This window comes from Halichoerus grypus, chromosome 14 (assembly GCF_964656455.1).
Source record: "Halichoerus grypus chromosome 14, mHalGry1.hap1.1, whole genome shotgun sequence".
Lineage (NCBI taxonomy): Eukaryota > Metazoa > Chordata > Mammalia > Carnivora > Phocidae > Halichoerus > Halichoerus grypus.
This window is the reverse complement of record NC_135725.1, coordinates 35,295,587-35,314,675: the sequence shown is the minus strand read 5'-3', so window position 1 is coordinate 35,314,675 and position 19,089 is coordinate 35,295,587. Positions and strand designations below refer to the sequence as shown.

The 19,089-nt window shown below is 36.2% G+C and overlaps 1 protein-coding gene across 43 annotated transcripts in view; it reads left to right on the top strand.

The window, feature by feature from the left end:
• The window catches only part of PTPRD (protein tyrosine phosphatase receptor type D), a 2,297,676-nt gene that overhangs the window by 2,125,815 nt on the left and 152,772 nt on the right, over positions 1–19,089 (top strand). For 16 of the 43 annotated variants that reach the window (XM_078062238.1, XM_078062257.1, XM_078062248.1 and 13 more), the window contains 9 exons: positions 62–195; positions 2,932–3,076; positions 6,090–6,395; positions 7,273–7,466; positions 9,829–9,855; positions 13,727–13,844; positions 16,372–16,959; positions 17,398–17,498; positions 18,300–18,559. In XM_078062238.1, the coding sequence (XP_077918364.1) occupies positions 62–195; positions 2,932–3,076; positions 6,090–6,395; positions 7,273–7,466; positions 9,829–9,855; positions 13,727–13,844; positions 16,372–16,959; positions 17,398–17,498; positions 18,300–18,559 (1,873 nt within the window). The remainder of the gene's footprint in view (positions 1–61; positions 196–2,931; positions 3,077–6,089; positions 6,396–7,272; positions 7,467–9,828; positions 9,856–13,726; positions 13,845–16,371; positions 16,960–17,397; positions 17,499–18,299; positions 18,560–19,089) is intronic. The other 27 variants (XM_078062277.1, XM_078062267.1, XM_078062276.1 and 24 more) reach the window with 7 other exon arrangements.

The window sequence follows — 19,089 nt, the reverse complement described above, 5'->3', positions numbered from 1 at the left end:
TGGAAGGGTTTCGAATACTCATGGTGATGATGAACTCAGTCCCTTGCCTTCCTGTTTTTAGTACCAGGGCAACCACTAAACTTCAAAGCAGAACCTGAGTCTGAAACAAGTATTTTGCTGTCTTGGACACCTCCACGTTCAGACACCATCGCCAGCTATGAGCTGGTCTACAAAGATGGGGAGCATGGCGAGGAGGTAAGACTGCTTCTCACCTTCTGATCATTCACTGTCCTGGGGCCCTACTCTACTTTTGTGTATTCGCCCAGGTTCTGCCAAAAGGTCAAATATCTATAGAGCACTTTGGTGGAAAAGATTTATTCATCAAAAAAGGAACTTGACCAAAAAAACAGAATATTGATTTCAAGCCTTTGGGGGTGGAATGAAGCAAACACCAACAAAAAACATCTGTTGTCCCTATTTCCAGGCTTCCAAGCTTCTTCTGAAAGTATCTAAAAGAATATACCCATGAGACTTAGGGACTTCCTTTATTTCTCTTCTGCACTATGGTAATTAAGCCATATAGTACTTAAGTTAAATGACTTCCAAGGCTTTGGATGGATGAATTTTTCCAAACTGGTTTCAGAGAACGAGGCCCTGTAGCAAATGTTTATTTGTATGCCAAGAGTTATTTGATATGAATGGGAGTATATATAATGTTTGAGTATACTATGCAAATAAAATAATTATAAAATGAAAAAGTCTGGCAATTGTTGATAGTTACTGAAAAGAGAAACAAAATCAATATAACTAATGCATAAATTAAGAGGTATAGTAAGGATTTCACATATATTAACTCATTCAGTTCTTACAGTGGTGTCATGAGTAAGTTCTTACTTTTAATCGATTTCACACATAAAAAATGAAGGCACAGAAAAGGTAAAACAGATTCCCCCAAATCTCACACTACTGAATGGCAGAACTGGGATTTGAAAATCTAGGCAGTCAGGTTTCAGAATCTATCTTTTTTTTTTTTTTAATCTTTGTGCAAAGAGTTTAGTTTTAATATTACTTAGTATTTTAATATTTAAAAATAGGGTCCTAAGAGAAAAATAAGTTCTTACTTTTAATCGGTTTCACACATAAAAAATGAAGGCACAGAAAAGGTAAAACAGATTCCCCCAAATCTCAGGTTCCAGAATCTATCTTTTTAACCAATAGGGTATATACTGCCTCTTGGGTGGTGTACTTTGTATAAACTATAGAAATCGGTATTAAGATACATCTAACAATTTCAGGATGGGAATATATGATGGTAATGAATGTATTTCTTTTGTTACTGTGACATCCAGGGTGGAAACTTAGGACAAAATGTTGGTGAAACTCTATGTGAAAACTCAATCCACACAAGTCATTCTATTGTACCTCGTAGTATTCTTTATCTTAAAAAGATCTTTACAAAGCTAGGTAGCCCCTAACTTCTAACAGAAATACCTTTTTTTTTTTTTTTAATACACTCACATACTAAATGAAATATCAGTTAACTTATGGTATATCATTCTGAATACTGTAATAAATTAATATGTTCCTATAAACTTCTGTCTTATTACAGCTGTTTGAATTGAGCAGAATCTCCAAAGACCAGGTTCTAAATGCAATGCTTTTAGAGTTAGCTAACAAAGCCAATATGAATTAAACACTCAAAAAGTATATAATTGAAATGCTGCTATAACTTAAAGTATTCATGTTACCACTATTGATGTTTTTATTAAGACGTAATTCAACATTAATTTATTTTAAATCTTTGCCACTATCCAACTGAAAAACAGATAAAATTAAAACAGTGCAGGAGAGTGGCACTCCTTTGAGAATGCTGTAGATGTAGGTGCTTGAATGTTGGTGCACCTACTCTGTTTTACAATTGTTTCTTTGGGGATTCCGTTTTTACATACCATTTGGGAAATCTAAAATTTCTAAAAGCTTTTGTATTTGCGAGCCAGAATACCCTAGGGATGTTTTCTCTAGTTTTATATTTGAATTCCCCTTGAATGATTTCTGTTTGTGTGAACAGCAAACCCTGTTCGTTGAAAAGCCTTAAGATTATTTATGCCATTACTAGATTACATAATAGTGTGTATTTTAAGGCTTACTACAGGCTAATGTTCAATCTGAGATTGATTACCCATAGCTCTATTTTTGCTAAAATGCAAGTCAAATTTTAAGCATGAAAAGTAAGAGTTACAACATTCAATTAAAGAAACCTTATTTCAAAAGCCCTTTATGATGTTAAAATTTGCAGAAAAGTTTGTGACTTTTTTCTCTAGCTGTGTGTTCTGTAGTTACAAAGAAAGAAAGTTTTAAAATGATTTTAAATCAGTCTAGAGGGATGATATGGTTTCATATACATTTTCCAGCTAACAAACATCTGATTTTTATCCCATCAGAACTTTGCAATTTCAGATCTCTTGTAGCAATGTCTTAGAAATTGTACACCGGTTTCTGTTGCTACTTCTGGCCATATCTTCTTTGCCCCAATTTAAATTGCAGAAGGTCATGGGAGATGAGCTAGACAATCTCTTCACTTGAAATTGGCTCACATTGGCCAGACCCCACTATCAGGGGAAGGAGTCAGTGTCTGTTGGTGGATTTTGTCTCAGCAACACATGCACCTTAACGTACAACATGCTTATGGGTCGTGGCCTCTCAACCTCCCTCTTACTTGACGCATTTGGTCACTACATTATCATTAGAAAGATCTCTGGCTTCCATTGTTCTGGTTGCCTTCTTTGTTGTAGAAATTTGCCTTTAAACACTGATATTTTCCTTGTATATTTCCCCTGGTAGAGTCCTAGATACTCACTGTTGATTCTGTTTGTGATATTTTGATGACTTTATAACACCAATGACAGACATCTGAGGTTGCAGGCAGTGTGTTAAAAATATTTGCATGAATCTTAATGAAAATGACCTAATTCTTTTGATACTTATCCACAGCAACGGATTACCATTGAGCCCGGGACATCTTATAGACTGCAAGGGCTGAAACCCAACAGTTTGTACTACTTCCGTCTGGCCGCACGCTCTCCTCAAGGCCTGGGTGCTTCCACGGCTGAAATATCGGCCAGAACCATGCAGTCAAGTAGGTGTCTCTCTTTGCTTACTTTCTGCCCTTTTTCATTAGGGGGTGTTGCAGCCTTCCCCACCCCCCGGCCAACAAACAAATCAGCTAATTAATAAGTTAGACAGTCAGTAGTTTCTATGCTAGTAAGCATCCAACTTTGGGGATTACAACCATGACCTATGTTGGTTTCCAACTTGGTCCAAATAGCAGATCCCATTCTCTCCCTTCCTAAACTGAAAGAAGTCGGAGGAGTTAGAAGACTTCCGTCAGGAAAATGAATGAAAGTTCCACCAGGCCCTGTGTAATGATTTATAAGGCTGTACCGCAATATTCTGGTTGAGAACACTGCCAAATAATCACAAGAGGGCTTAACAAACTAAAGAGGTTAACAAAGACCAAACTTGTAAGCTTTTTAAGCACACAGGTGGTTTTTCTTTAAAGTTCATTTTATTTATTTATTTATTTATTTATTTATTTATTTATTTTAGCGGGAGGTGGGAGAGGGACAGATGGAGAGAAAGAGTCTTAAGCAAGCTGTACAGCCACGCAGAGCTGGATGTGTGGCTGGATCTCACGAACCTGAGATCATGACCTGAGCTAAAATCAAGAGTCGGACGCTTAGCCAACTGAGCCACCCAGGCGCCTCCTAAGCACACAGGTTTTAACTTTGCTAACAAACAGGTTTTTATTTCATGTATTTATTTCTACTCAGAGAAAAGCTCAGCTCTTGTGACTACTTTGTTATTAACTCTGCAAGTAGTACACGTGGAAATTTGGAACATTCGTAGAAAATCTGTATTTGGGCAAATTCAGGAACAATGGAGTAATCACAAGTACATTTGCAATCCTAAATTGTATTTTGTTTCCTCAGGTTCAATTTCTTTTTGGAACTGTTGCCCTAGAGCATAGTTGTGTTTATCACAATGGGGGTTCATTGTGTCCAGGGAAGATTGCTTTGTGTAAAGTATTATATGGAAGTTTATTTTTGATGGAAAGTTTGGTGACTTATAATAATACTATGGTTTCCTCTTTACTAGTAAGTTTCTATAATTAGTCTATTAAACAACCATTGACCTTGAATTGAACAGTTTTATGGAGTTATTTCCCTAAGTATTTTTTTGATACTTTATATTTTATATGTGATTTTTAATAGTTATATATGCAGTAGATATGTGTAATCTCAATACATTGAATTTTGTAAAGAGGATGCTCTGCTGACCTAAGTATTAGACCTAGCAGCAAACATGAAATTTATATTTTCTAAAAAATGAATTTTCTTTCATATAAGCAAGTCTATATTCTATAGAAATTTAAAATCTTTCAGGGTTTTTTGAAAATAAAAGTTATTTTCTTTCTCTTTCTCAAAACATGCCTGTTGGTACAAAAAGTATTAGGATCCTATTACTTAATCCATTAGTGATTATGGTCTATTCCCATAAAATTCCCTTTCCATCCATAAAGATGATATATATTCTCGTGATTTTGCAAATCTTACTCCAAATTTTCAAGATTGTCATATGAGAATTTCCTTTTCGTCGGTACAGGGAGCTTTCATTTTGATTGACAATCATGAAGAACCCAAGACATGTAAATTAAAAAAGACTGATAATCCTGTAAACAATTGGATATACCTGACACTACATAATATTAAGACCCACAAGATCTAAGGAAATACCCAAGCTACATATTCACAACACAAAATTAGAAATGAGTTACTCAATCTACCACATCAATTGCCTTAAAACAATATATATATATATATATATATATATATATATATATATATATATGTATATCTTATCCCTCTTATTTGTCCCTTAGGAATTATAAATTATTAACTTTAAAAATAATTTATGACAATGGTTGCATTGCTCTTATTGCTTTTTTAATTTTCTCAAATAATGATATGTTTGGGTAATTTGATGGAAAATAATTGCTCAGAAAGTGACCATTTTATTTTAGAATGGACAATAAGAAAGTTTCTCTCTTAACTCTTATGTAAATTCTACTTTATATGAATAATTACATACAAAATGAAAGAAATTTTGCACATAAGTCATATCTTTTCCAGGTGGTTCTCAGGATTTTTTTTTAAACAGTTCTTTTTCATGGCTGTGTTACTGACAATTTGTAAGGGGTAGATGATTATTATTGATTTTACCAAAATTTGTTGGTGGAATCTAATTCTTTACTAGCAATGGTGTCTCAAGAAGAGTTATAATAATTTTTTTAAAAAGCTGAAAGCTGACGTAGGGTAAGTACAAGTTACAGTCAGAATCAACAAGCCTGACATTACCCTCGGGTAGGTAAATCTTGGACTATGCATTTCCATCCTTTATTGATTCTGCATGCTCACTGTATACAGGCTACAATCCATGCTAGATTAACATCTTTCCTTAAAACTGGTCAGGCTGACTCAGGTTTTCGCATAGTCAGAGGGAACGCTCTTATATTTGGGCTTTTATTTCTTTTCCTTTTTTTTTTTAATTGGAATTGGTGGAAGGGCATCTAACAGTTATTGCAACTCTATACCTGAAAACCCTTTCACAAGTGAATGCTGTGTATGAACCACCCTCATTCCAGAATGCAGACGTGAAAACAGCATCTATGAAGCATCATCAGACTTTCGTGTCATAAATCTTGCAATATTTACAGGTGTTTTTAAAGTTGGGTAGTCTGTACAGTAGGGCTGGGGAATACTGAGGGATTGCTTTAGAAGAACAATTTAAATTGCAGGTAGGTAATTTTATTTGAGGCTCTATTATCTCAAGGTTTCATGTTCACATATTCCCCCTTCTCATTATTTAACAATTATTTTTGGTCATTTATTCATTTTTTGGTTTATTCATGTTACTAAGCCAAGGTACCTAAATTTAAATTTTTCTTTTAAGTTTCAAAGCCTTGTTTTCATTTTGTTGTCCTTATTGTTCGTTTATTTATTTTTGCCTTTTCTTTTGTTTTATCATTTTTTTTTTTCCAACCACTCCTGTCCTTTCACTCAAACCCTCCTTTAACTCACTACCAAAATAAGAGCCGTCAGCTCCTCCTCAAGACATTAGTTGCACCAGCCCAAGTTCCACTAGTATTTTGGTAAGTTGGCAACCTCCGCCAGTGGAAAAACAGAATGGCATTATTACTGAATACTCCATCAAGTACACCTCAGTGGATGGGGAAGATGATAAACCTCATGAAATTTTGGGCATTCCTTCGGACACTACTAAATACCTTTTGGAACAGCTGGAAAAATGGACTGAGTACCGCATCACTGTGACAGCCCACACAGACGTCGGCCCTGGCCCTGAGAGCTTCTCCGTGTTGATTCGAACTGATGAAGATGGTATGTTGCCTCTGCTACGTCAGCTTGCACCCTTCTGACACAGTCTTGGTCTGCTGTCTTTTGATAGGCTAACAGTAATCAGCTTTTCTCTGCTCATCTTTTTTTACCCAGCATCGCTGTAACTTCAGTAATTTTTGCCAAAGACCTATCTTTGCTGCAGCCTGGGCATTTTTTTTTTTTTTCAATCTCAACACGATAATTTGCTTCCCTTTAAAAGAACAGTTTGCTCCTATGACCTTGTAATCCAGGCCGTTTTCTGTACTTCCGTCTAAAGTCTTCTGTGTTTTTCTTGGCCTTTTTTAGTCACTTCTTTTACATTTTGAAGTTAACTTTTCAAATCTGCCTTCTTATCTTCTTGTTGCCTTTTTGTCTTGCATATTTCAGAGACACTGATGCTCAACATTCAATTTTTGGCATCTGTTGTTTGGAAAACCTTTGATATGAGAAAAAAAGAAGAAAACCGATATAATCAAGAATCTTTTTATTCTGCTAAAAAGAAATCTTTAAAAAAACACACAACAATCAACAACCAGTTTTTGTTATTATTTCAATGCTACTCCTCTTTGTGCTTTAATGCTTTGAGCCTCAAAGCATCTTCCTTGGCTTTTGTACATTTTTTACATGTTTTTCTATTTCTCTGATACTCTTTTTTTCTTCCATTTTTTTTTTTTTTTTGGCATCGGTCATGTTTTTTGATCTTTTCTTAAAAGGTAGAGCAGATTGGTTGAGCATTTTCATTGCTTGAAAATGTTTGTATTCCACAAAGGAAACATAGTGGGTCTGCCCATTTTTTTTTTTTAAACCTAAGTAAAGAAAATACTCAGACTGGGTGGGACAAGTGCCTATAATCTTCTTTTATCCAATGATGTTGTTCCAGTTCCTAGTGGTCCTCCTCGAAAAGTCGAGGTAGAGGCTGTCAACTCAACATCTGTTAAAGTCTCATGGCGCTCACCTGTGCCCAATAAGCAGCATGGCCAGATAAGAGGATACCAGGTGCATTATGTGAGGATGGAAAATGGTGAGCCCAAGGGCCAGCCCATGCTGAAGGATGTCATGCTGGCTGATGCACAGGTAAGCCTCTGAAATTACATACCTATGTTTTTATTTATTATATTTATTTTAGCCTATACCTTGAAATGGACCCCCATTTTTTAAATTTTTTGACATTTAAAAATTCCTGTACAAAATTCTAGTTTTTAAAACACATGATGTGTATGAACCTTCTCAGTCAGAATTGACAGCATGTAAGGAAATGAGTTGTAATGAAATGACACTCAAGCCTACTTAAAAACATGTAATTGTTTCCTTAAAATACAGGTACTCAACTCTCTACATTTATATCTGAGTTTGCCTTTCTGACTTCAAAAAAGTTGAATTGATTTTAATCAAAGTAACAAGAAGAATTCTAAGCAGCTGTGCTAGAACTACTTGAAATTAAATTGATCTAACTTCTAAATATATGACTTATTCTGTTGAAGAATAGACATTCTCACGTGAGGAGAATTACCCAGATAGTATTTTATTTAGTGCTTATTTATCAAACCATGTATTCAGAAGTAATTATTTCATTTCCCAGAGAAATGAAGGAAATGACAATGAAAAATTAGAGTTTTCCAGGAAATAAATGGGATCCCCTATGTTAAGGCACGTTAAGAAAAGTATGAAGAGCAGTTGAGTGTGTGAGAAATTCTACTGATCCTCGGGTGGTAGTTTTCAACCACGCAGTCACTTGGTTTTGTAATCTGTTGTTTAAAGCAGAGCGTTACATGTTTCAATTTTTTTGTGTGTGTAAAGTAAAGGGCTTCAAAGATAATACCATAATAAATTCACCTGTGTTCTATGTAGTTACTTGAAAAGAAGAGGAAGATTTCAATTAATAGCTTCTACTGGGGATTACATATAACCTGTGGATAGCTTCACTATACCGGGTCCAGTAGTGATGGGATGTTATGAATAGGGGAGTACTATGCTTATCTAGCAAATCAGTAGCTGGGCATGGAAAAGGAGGGGGTTTGGAAAATCTGAAATTTATTTCAGTAAAAAGTTCCTTCCTTGTGTCAAAGTGAGGAGGACTATGAGCCAAGTGAGAACTATTATGTCAGGTTGCCAGATTTTGCATTCTTGTCTCTGTGCAAATAAAAGAGCAATCTACGTCCCTGTGGCTGTAAGGAAAACATCGACCCTAATGTTTTAATATAATCAACTCACAAAAATGCTATTTTTCCTTTGGTTTTGAAACATTTTAACTAAAGGGATCTGGATGAGTTGTTCACTTAATCAGCTCTAAATCCAGTTCCATGGTTTTGAAGTCTACTTCTGTAAACTTATGTCTTTAGATTCATAGCCCTTTAGACTCTGGAAAAGGGGCATTGCTTTTTCTAAATATTCTGTACGTCTGTGAAACAGTACTCACAATATGAAATTAATAAAACCAGTAAAGCCTATGTTTTCTTTTGTAAGTCTGAAATTATGAAAAAGAAAATGATATGGCCATGATGCTTTGATGTACTCTGTCAGGTCCTAGATAATTTTACATTATAAACCTGTACTTCTGTCAGTGTTTTGTGGAGGATGGTGGTTAATGGAATTATATGATACAAAATGCCTTAAATGTCAACACAATTTTCCCCCTCTCTTCTACTTTGGCTTTTCTTTATTAATTTGCCGATCTTTCTTATGTGTATGTTTATTTTATTTTATTCTTTTTTATTATGTTATGTTAATCACCATACATTACATCATTAGTTTTTGATGTAGTGTCCCATGATTCATTGTTTGCGTATAACACCCAGTGCTCCATTCAATACGTGCTCTCTTTAATACCCATCACTAGGCCCCCCACCCCCCTCCCCTCTAGAACCCTCAGTTTGTTTCTCAGAGTCCATAATCTCTCATGGTTCATCTCCCCCTCATTATGTGTATGTTTTTGATCGTTGTTCTTTTGTCCACCTCGTGTGTTCTCTTAATATTCATTGAAATTCCACTGCATCTTGCAAGACTTCCCTGGGGCTATAACATTCCAATATTTTATGAAAGGTGTTAATCTAATTAGTGACATAAATTAATTGCATAACATAGAGAAAAAGTCAAAATAAATGTCATAAAGTAATGTATGATTAGAAACACTAGCTGTACGTTATACCTTATTGATTCATTCCAATGAACCACACATTAAAAATTGCATTAGCTGATTTTAATTATAACAATACAAAGCATATTTACTTTTGACCTCTCAGTTCGGGGTGAGGATGGAAGCATAACACACCTACTCTTTGGAATTTTATTGTACACACTTGCTTATTTTTTTGTTCTGTTTTTTTTTGTTTGTTTTTTTAATCTAAGGAAGGCAACATTGCCTTTGTAAGGCTACAGATTTCTCTTCATTTCTTTTTATTTTGTTTTCCTCTTCCCCAACCTTCTTAATCTCAATCAGTGGGAATTTGATGATACTACTGAACATGTGAGTAATTTTGGGCTGCTTTGTCAAAAAGAGATTATAAATGCTTGTTTTTTCTGTTACCCCTCTCTCACTTATTTGTGATATGTCATCACAGTTTGCTTGGATGCATGAACTAACAAATTATTTTTAAATTATCTTCATTATGTGGTATACTTTTAATTTAGGTTTTTGTTTTGTGAAATTGGCATGATTGCATACGAAATATCATGAGCTCATGTTGTTCTGATGGCTGCTACTAACTACCCTGTGACACAGTTAAAGGAGGCATGCTCTAAGTGGAGGCATCACAGACGAGAGATATCAAGCTGTGTGATATAGGCCACTCATAAATCCTACCCCAGGGTTACATCTTCAGTGGATAACACCATGCAGTTCCGGTACTAATTATATCAAGAAATGGCAATTCTGTTGTACCGATAGAAATTTGAGTTAAATTGAATGAGTCGTGCCAAGAGGCAGAAAATATCTCCCTGAGGGAGGAATTTTTTAAAATATTTCAATGGCTGGATTATGTTATTTATTGAGACCTTATTACTATGTATAGGTTTCCTTGGGGGATATAGGATGCGACACCTGCCTTCGAAGCACTTACAATAGGTGGCTAGGAAGGATGTAAAGTTTGGGAAAGTTCCATAAAATACAACAAAAGCTATGACCTCAAGCAATGTGTAATTAATTAATAAATGAGTGGCATTGTCAGTAAGAACTGTGAGTTCAGAGGCCATGGACCAAGAAGGTAGAAGAGGTCTTGCAACTTTGTTGAGAACTTAAAAAATAAGTAAGGGTTGAAGAAGTGGAAAAGTGTGTGTGTGTGTGTGTGTGTATGTTGGAAAGTTGGAGGTAGGGATGGTTTTTTAAAGATGAGTATGTGGGACATAATCATTGAGGCAGATCAAGAATGCGATATAGTCAAGTGACATGAGCTTGCCAATTCGACATGAATGAAGGGGTTCAGGTTAGTAAATTAGTGCTAAGTATGACTAAGACATAAATTTAATATAATGTTAGGAAAACCTGAGGTGTCAAACTAAAGAACTGGCTTTTAACTTCAGTACTGGAGAAATATAGAAAATTATTAAAAATAGAAATAAGATAAAGGCTGGTAAGTGTATTCTTTCATTTAGTAAATATTTTTCTTTTTGCTAAAATGCAGGGCTCTCACTGAGAATATTGGTAAGTATGATGGGCAAGGTATCAGTTTTAATGGAACTGACACTGTTTTATAAACTTCTTTTACTGTAATCCATAGTAAGAAATGCATTATATGTCACGACCAGTGCATTCGTATGTTTAAAATAAAGGTCTTACAAAATAATACCTTACTTATACATATATAAAATTTAATATTTTGTATGAAAGTATATCCTATTTCTTTTTTAAAATGCTGGTCATGACTAAGTAAATTGATTTCATGACCTACTTAAATGGGTCATTACCTGCAGCTTAACGCCAATGACATAGTGGGTGGATTAGAGAGAAAGAAGAGAGTAAACAGGGAAACAAATAAAAATTCTTTTGCTAACGTCATAACATAATAAAAATTCAATGAAGTTGAGGCAGCAAAAATGAAAAAGGGACAGTTTTGGTCAATATTTTAAAGGAAAAACTGGCAAAAACTCGCTAAGAATTTGAGGAAGAAAAAGAGATCAAGATCACTCGTAAGTTTGGAATACGCTACACCATTCGTTAAAGTATAGAAGCAAGGAGGGGAATTTACTCCTGGAAATGACATTTGAGCTTCAGTCAAGCTGAACTTGAGGGAACAATTGATAGTCAAAGGAAAATGTCCAGCACATATTTTCAATGGACATGCCACTGGAGCCCTGATGGGAAATCAGGACTAGAAATGAGTTTCAGACAGAAAAAATTCTTTAAGGTTTGGAAATGTGGGGGTTTTTTTAGGACTAGAGAGAAACACAGCAGGCCGGTAACTGTTTCAGAACATCCGGGAATGCCAATTTTTAACAGGCAGGAAGTTGAATGGAGATATGCTAGGAGAAGGCAAAGAGATTGAGGAATGGTAGACACAATATCAGCCACACTACCTCACAGAGGATATGGAAACCACCAAGGAAGTATGGCCACCGTTTAAAGAAAGAAAACATAACACGAGATGATGTGATCCAGGCAGATAGAGGTGTGTCCAGCTGTGATTATACCACTGCAGAGGGTTTGACCAAATTCAAATTACATTACATGTGTTATCCTGGAACAGCCTATGTGAGAGGAAGGGCATGTGTGGTTAATCCCAATGTGATAAATGAAAAAAACTTATATAAGGCTCAGAGTATATAAATTTCTTGCCACACGATTTGGTGATAGAACCAAGCCCTGCTTCCCACCCCCCCCCCCCAGCCTTGCCTACTTTCAGCAAAAATCCAGTAATGTGTGAGAGGGACCTTGGAAACAATAATGTTATCATTTTCCCATCATAATTTCTGGAATACCCAGTATATCTGCTATAATTTAGAATGCTACTCTTGGGTGGTTCAGATGGTTTTTATAGCCTCTGTAATATTAGTGAAACCATTCCAAGGTCCTGAAAATAAAATCTCTCTCCCAAATTTAGCCCATTCATCTGGCAGAATAATATTTCCAATGGCTGTTCAGGATGATATCTGAAATTCTTAAATTTCCACTCCAATGATATTCCTACTATTTTGAGAAAAGCACACTGTCAAAAGCTGTCATATTTGGGATCAGATTCAACAACTGAGTTCAATGGTGCCCCTTACAGCCTTACACAGAAAAATCCTTCTGTCCTCCACACAATCCAGTCCATTCCATGAACTCTCACTTGCTTTGTCTTCAAATGTGGAAGACAATGACATTGTATTATTTCTTAAATCTAACCATATTCAACTTGAAAACATAGCTGTGCCAAATATCTGAAAGGGATCTTTATAGCTATGTGTTTGTGTGGGGGCATGTGGGCATGTGTGTAGCAGCTCTGAAGAAAATAACAGAAGTTAATAACTACTCTATGTAAAGAATCCTATAATCTCCAGTTTGGAAGAACAGATCTAAGTTTTGTAACCATCACAGTTTGGGGGCCCTAATTAAGAGAAATCTAGAGTTTTGATAAATAGTTTGTGACATTTAACATTTTCTAAATAGGATTAATTGAGCACAACTCCATGATGATGTGGTAAAAAAAAATATTGTTCTTTGGTTTTATGACCTACTCCAAATCACCAGAAAATTCTCCTTAGTGTATAATGATTTTAGTTCATAGTCTATATAATTAACCAATAATATGTCACTCTAGTCCTAAGAAACTTCTCTGGCTGTCAAGATATCTAGGTTCAACAGATCAGCCATTTGGCAAAATACTAGCATGGTGATAAAACAGACTGCATTGGCATCAGCCCCATCACTGGTCTGTTGGCCAGGCTATAGAGGATGCATATTGAGAGCTCCTGGCATAATATCACTGCGGGTTTATGGTTTGCTCACTATGAGCCAGGCATAGTTGTAAGTGTTTACTGATATAACTCATTTAATCCTTCTATTATTCCAACTTTCACATGGGAAACTGAGGTACAGAGGGGATTAACTCACCTGCCCTGGATCACCAAACTAGGAAATAAGGAGATGCAGGTTTAAATTCAAGAACTCAGGAGTTCTGGCCTCAAGTTTCATGTTTTTAACTACTACTTCTTAGGATTACCTCTTACGATGGCTGAAGACCTCACTTTAATGTCAGCATGAAAACACATCATTCATAGCATGAACAACAGGCATGAAACTTCCAGTGCTTGGCATGGCTACAGGAAGTATTTAAGCATGCAAGAATGTGGATGGATGCTTTGAATTTCCCCAGGGTGTTTGTGGTGTTTTGAATCAGTGTCATTCTATTGTGTCATTTTAGGACATGATTATTTCTGGGCTACAGCCTGAAACTTCCTACTCCCTCACTGTCACAGCCTACACCACCAAAGGAGATGGTGCTCGCAGCAAGCCCAAACTGGTGTCCACCACTGGGGCAGGTAACCATATTTGTGCGTAGATGTGCCTTGAACATGTTCCAGGTGACAATAATATGAATTTTCCAAATGGTATGGTGAATTCTATCAAAAAGAAAAAGTGGACTGTGGTCAGCTTTTGTGTTTTTTGATATACATTTCAGAAGAAAAACATCAAGACATATTTTGCCCAAATTACTCAGTCAGTCACTCAACAAGTATGTTCGTGAGCACCTACTACATGATAGGCGCTACTCCCAGTACTGGGGACACAACAATCAACAGAGCAGAAATATTCTTCCCTCCTGAAGCTTATTTTCTGAGTAGAACTAGATAGCTAACAAGTAGACAAATGAGTATATAATAAAGCATCAGTAAGAGAGAAGTTGAAAAATAAAGGTGTGTAAACATTAAGGATAGGATAGCCCCTAGGGACCGTTTGGAAAGAGTGATCGGAGAGGGTCTTTTAGAAAAAAGTTATTTGAGCTGAGACATGAATGATGTGAAAGAGCAAGTCCCATGAATGTCCAGAGGGATGATCATGTGGGCAGGGATGTCACTTATTAGCTTCAACCTCTCTCAGCAACAAAACCTTCTAGAAGAGCTGCCATCATGAACTGAGTTGATGACTTACAGTTCTGGGTTTTGTTTGTTTTGTTTTATTTTGCCATTTTCTCCTGCTCACTCCTTGCTGTGGGGATTCTGAAGAGGCCAAATCACATAAAAGATAGGGAACAGAAAAGAGAGAAAAGCAACATGGCTACAAAATATCAGATTGCTCCTCTGAAGAACAAAGTTTCTTAATGCTCTTTAGAGTTACTTTGATCGTCTCACATTAGGAAAAGCCAGCATGAAGGAAGACCTGACATTGTAAAACCAATAAATTAAGACATAATTACAAAAGGATTCTCCTCCAATCCCTTTATATCACAATCTCCCATGGAACATTTAAACTATGATTTGATTTACTCCTCCCGAATCACTTCTCACACAACTTTTTAGGAACACACCTCTATGTAAAGGCATAAAGCAAAGAACAGCTGTGATGTTGAGTACCCTCCTGGGTGCCATGCTCACTGCCAAATTTGTCTAAATGTCATAAGATTTGCCTCACTTACATCCTGCCACCTGGAACTGCCTCAAGCAGCAGGATTACAGATGGCAAAACTCCTTTAAGGCAAAGTCTTCTGGGCTTTTTTTTTCCTTTTTTTTTTTTTTCTTTAAATTTAAGAATAGCATGGTATCAAGCTAATTTAATGCCCTCCTTAGGAGATATATGTTCAGTGGGGGCATGCTGACTGGCTATGGAACCAGCCTCTATTGAAATGTAGACAACTAAGTGTAAACCCCTGAAATTAAATCCCAAAATGAAGAAAATATATTTCCTACACCTATATTTATAATTGTGTCTTAATTAGTCTGAGATGTATTACATAAAGCATCAAGCTCCTATTGCCCTTAAGATAGGGGTGCTATAATAAGGAGGAGAAAGGAGAGAATTTATAGCCAAGGGGTGTGAATCCCAGAGAAAGAAATGGCATTGTCGATTTCCACAGCACGAACACTGGCTCATCACTTTTTAGTGACTATTCAAAAAATTATTTAGAGTTGTGGATGTTATTCGCATAGAGGATTATTTTGGTGTTTCCATTTCAGAACTTTCTTAATCAATGGTGATTTGGGTATTGAGGAAGACAATGCTTATATTTTAGATGTCTGCACACATATTGTCTTCATACTGGGCCTAGGTTGGAGGTGTGAGAATCCAGATTTATAATCTCTTTCAGAGAAAAGCTCTAGTTTTATTGTCTGCCAACCAACTAGTCAAAATCATCCCTTAGTCATGATTTATCCCCAGGTAAAAAGTATAGACAAAAAGTACAATTATAACCATAATAACTTAAAGCAACATTTTTTTGCACTACTTAAAAAAAAAAAAAAACTTACAAGCAACATAAGAGTATAGTTAAGTGTTTGGGCTATGGATTCAGATTGTCTTACAGCTTTCTCACTTATTATACCTCTGACTATGCAGTTTTCTATCTCCCTGGGTGTCATTTTCTTATTATAGAAAATGAAGATAATAACTAATCAGAATGCGTAGTCAAGTCAAAATGTAAATCAAATGAGATACTACATCTAACACTCTTAGCACAGTGCCTGGTACATTGCATATACCCAATAATTAAATATGTTATAATTATTATTCTTATTAGCTGTAGCTAATTAGCTAATCTTTACTTGGATTCATTTCTCTGTGGCATGAACCTTTATATGTGTGAAGGTTTGATACAAGATTTTTTTTTTTTAATTCCCTTAAATTATTTTGTAAGCTTATTTGTGTCTGTTATCAAATTCTGGTATTTCAGCCTACCTTAATAGTTAAGTATGAGAAGAAGCATATTTCCACAAAGGTATATAGACCAAGTCTTTTTTTAAATAAATAATGTAATGGGAATTCCTGTGGAGTGGTGTTCCCATTCAGCAGTGATTAAAATGTGAATGAATGTCTGTCTAGGTTGGTCTTACCACTCCTTCCCATGTACTCCAGTTCCAGGGAAACCCCGGCTTGTGATTAACCACACTCAAATGAATACTGCTCTCATTCAATGGCACCCCCCTGTGGACACATTCGGACCTCTTCAGGGTTATCGTCTAAAATTTGGCCGGAAAGATACAGAACCACTCACTACTCTTGAGTTCTCTGAGAAAGAAGATCACTTTACAGCCACAGACATCCATAAGGGAGCATCATATATCTTCAGGCTCTCAGCCAGAAATAAAGTGGGCTTCGGGGAAGAGATAGTGAAAGAGATTTCTGTTCCAGAAGAAGTCCCAACTGGATTCCCTCAAAACCTCCACTCAGAAGGCACCACTTCAACCTCCGTCCAGTTATCCTGGCAGCCACCTGTCCTGGCAGAGAGAAATGGCATCATCACCAAGTATACTCTTCTGTATAGGGATATCAACATCCCTCTTCTTCCAATGGAGCAGCTTATTGTTCCAGCTGATACCACTATGACACTCAGTGGCTTAAAACCAGATACCACATATGATGTAAAAGTACGTGCTCACACGAGCAAAGGGCCCGGGCCATATAGTCCCAGTGTCCAGTTCAGGACACTGCCTGTGGATCAAGGTAGGATTTGTCTGCTTATGGCCTTCCTCCTTTAAAGGAATGTCGGTCTTTGGAAATCAGTATTTTGAAGCTATAAATAACTGATCGGACCATTCATATTAATAGGTTCAGCAAAAGCCAAAAGGTAAAGTATGTAAAACTTAATATGTTTTGGATGCCTTAGATTTTGGTTATAGAATGCCAAGCAAGTCTGACTGACAGCAACCCAATGTTCTCAGGTAAGGAAAATACAATATAGGTGACTGAATTGGAGAGAAAAGAGAGATCTTTATGAGAATGAGGTAGTAACATGAATGGTCTAAACAGGTAGGCAAATCACACTTCTCTCTCTCTGACCAAAGTAGATGGCTTCTAGCTTAAGCCCGATGGTCCATGGTGGAAAAGGACAGGTCATACGTTTTTAGAAGTAGTGTAAATACACTGTTTTTCCTTTTCCAGCAGTGTTTGCAAAAAATTTTCATGTCAAAGCAGTAATGAAGACTTCAGTGCTATTGTCTTGGGAAATTCCAGAAAATTATAATTCTGCCATGCCTTTCAAAGTAAGTTGTTTTCTACTTTTTAAGATATCATGGGTAAAATGGGGATGGGGGGAACACTCAGTTTACCTGAGTAAGTTATTCAGAAAGAATGCACACCACTTTGTTTCAGCCACAAACACTTGCTTTTCTCCTTTTTGGTTTCCACTTGAAAGATGAGGTGGGAGCTGAAACCTAGGGGTGGTATTACTTGTCAGTCACCTTGTAGTTCCAAGACTTTTTACATCTAAGCTAGTGCTTGTGTTTTTCCACCAGAAAATGAAATTCACGTGGTTTCTACATCTTGAAAATGCAGTATCCTGGGATTTAAAAAATTTGTTTATCGGCCTGAATTCTTTGTATGTTTTAAACTTTAATTTGCAATTGAGAAATATTGAGAGATGTTACCAAGAAGTGCAAGTCTATGAAATAAAGAATAGAGAAACATTTTGAAGGCAAAAGTGTACTTAGGAACAGGAATAGAAACATTTAGAAAAAAAGGTGATGTGGATAATACATTGAAAACCTAGGGCATTTCTGCACATTTTCCATTAAGATTGTATGCAAGCAACAGGTCAAATATTGAAAATATTGTACATTTCTTTCTGTATTTTTTATAGACTTAGAAACATTATATAATTATGCACTAAGAACAAAAGAAGAATTCATTCAATCTCTAGAATTTATGAACACTTAAGGGCTTAGGAATGGCCCAAAATTAGAATTGATTTGACATGCATATTCTATAACCAAGTGCACATTAGTTTAGAAAGCATACATTGCCTCTCTGATAACCAAATCTCTTCGATTGGTTGTATCTTCTAGATTCTTTATGATGATGGGAAAATGGTAGAAGAAGTCGATGGCCGGGCTACCCAGAAGTTAATAGTCAACTTGAAGCCTGAGAAGTCATATTCATTTGTGCTGACCAATCGTGGGAACAGTGCTGGCGGGCTGCAACACAGGGTAACAGCAAAGACTGCACCAGACGTACTACGTACCAAGCCTGCCTTCATTGGGAAGACCAACCTGGATGGCATGATTACTGTGCAACTTCCTGAAGTACCCGCAAATGAGAATATAAAGTAAGTCGATTGAAGGGTTAGGGCTGAAGGATGCAAATGCAAGTAAGCAAGAAAACAGAATTCAACCTCAGTATTACAGAAGTTATGAGAGATTCTATTGCTGTGTGTGGAGTAAAAGCTTCTTCCGCATAGGCTCTCAGTTTTATTTAAGCCTTATTACACCCAGTTGTCATGTTCATTATAACACAGATTCTCATTAATTTAACAGTGAGTGTTTTTTATGTCCCAGGAATGATGTAGCTTAGTAGAAATAGACAAATAGAATGCGATCCTTACTCTAAAGGAGTTTATGTCATAGTATACAGAATAAGGTGACTAGTTGAATAATACTTGGCAAGTCTTATATAAATGGAGAGGAAGTCTTACAAAGTATTATGAAGCTGAAGGAAACTTTGGGAAATAAGATAAGCAAAAATGGTACTTGACACTGTTGTTGTATATGTATGCTGAAAGGAGACATTTCAAAAGTTAAAGTTCAGGATGATGTTGGAAAAAACAAGTTGGAAAAGGCAAATTTTCTGTTTTGGATG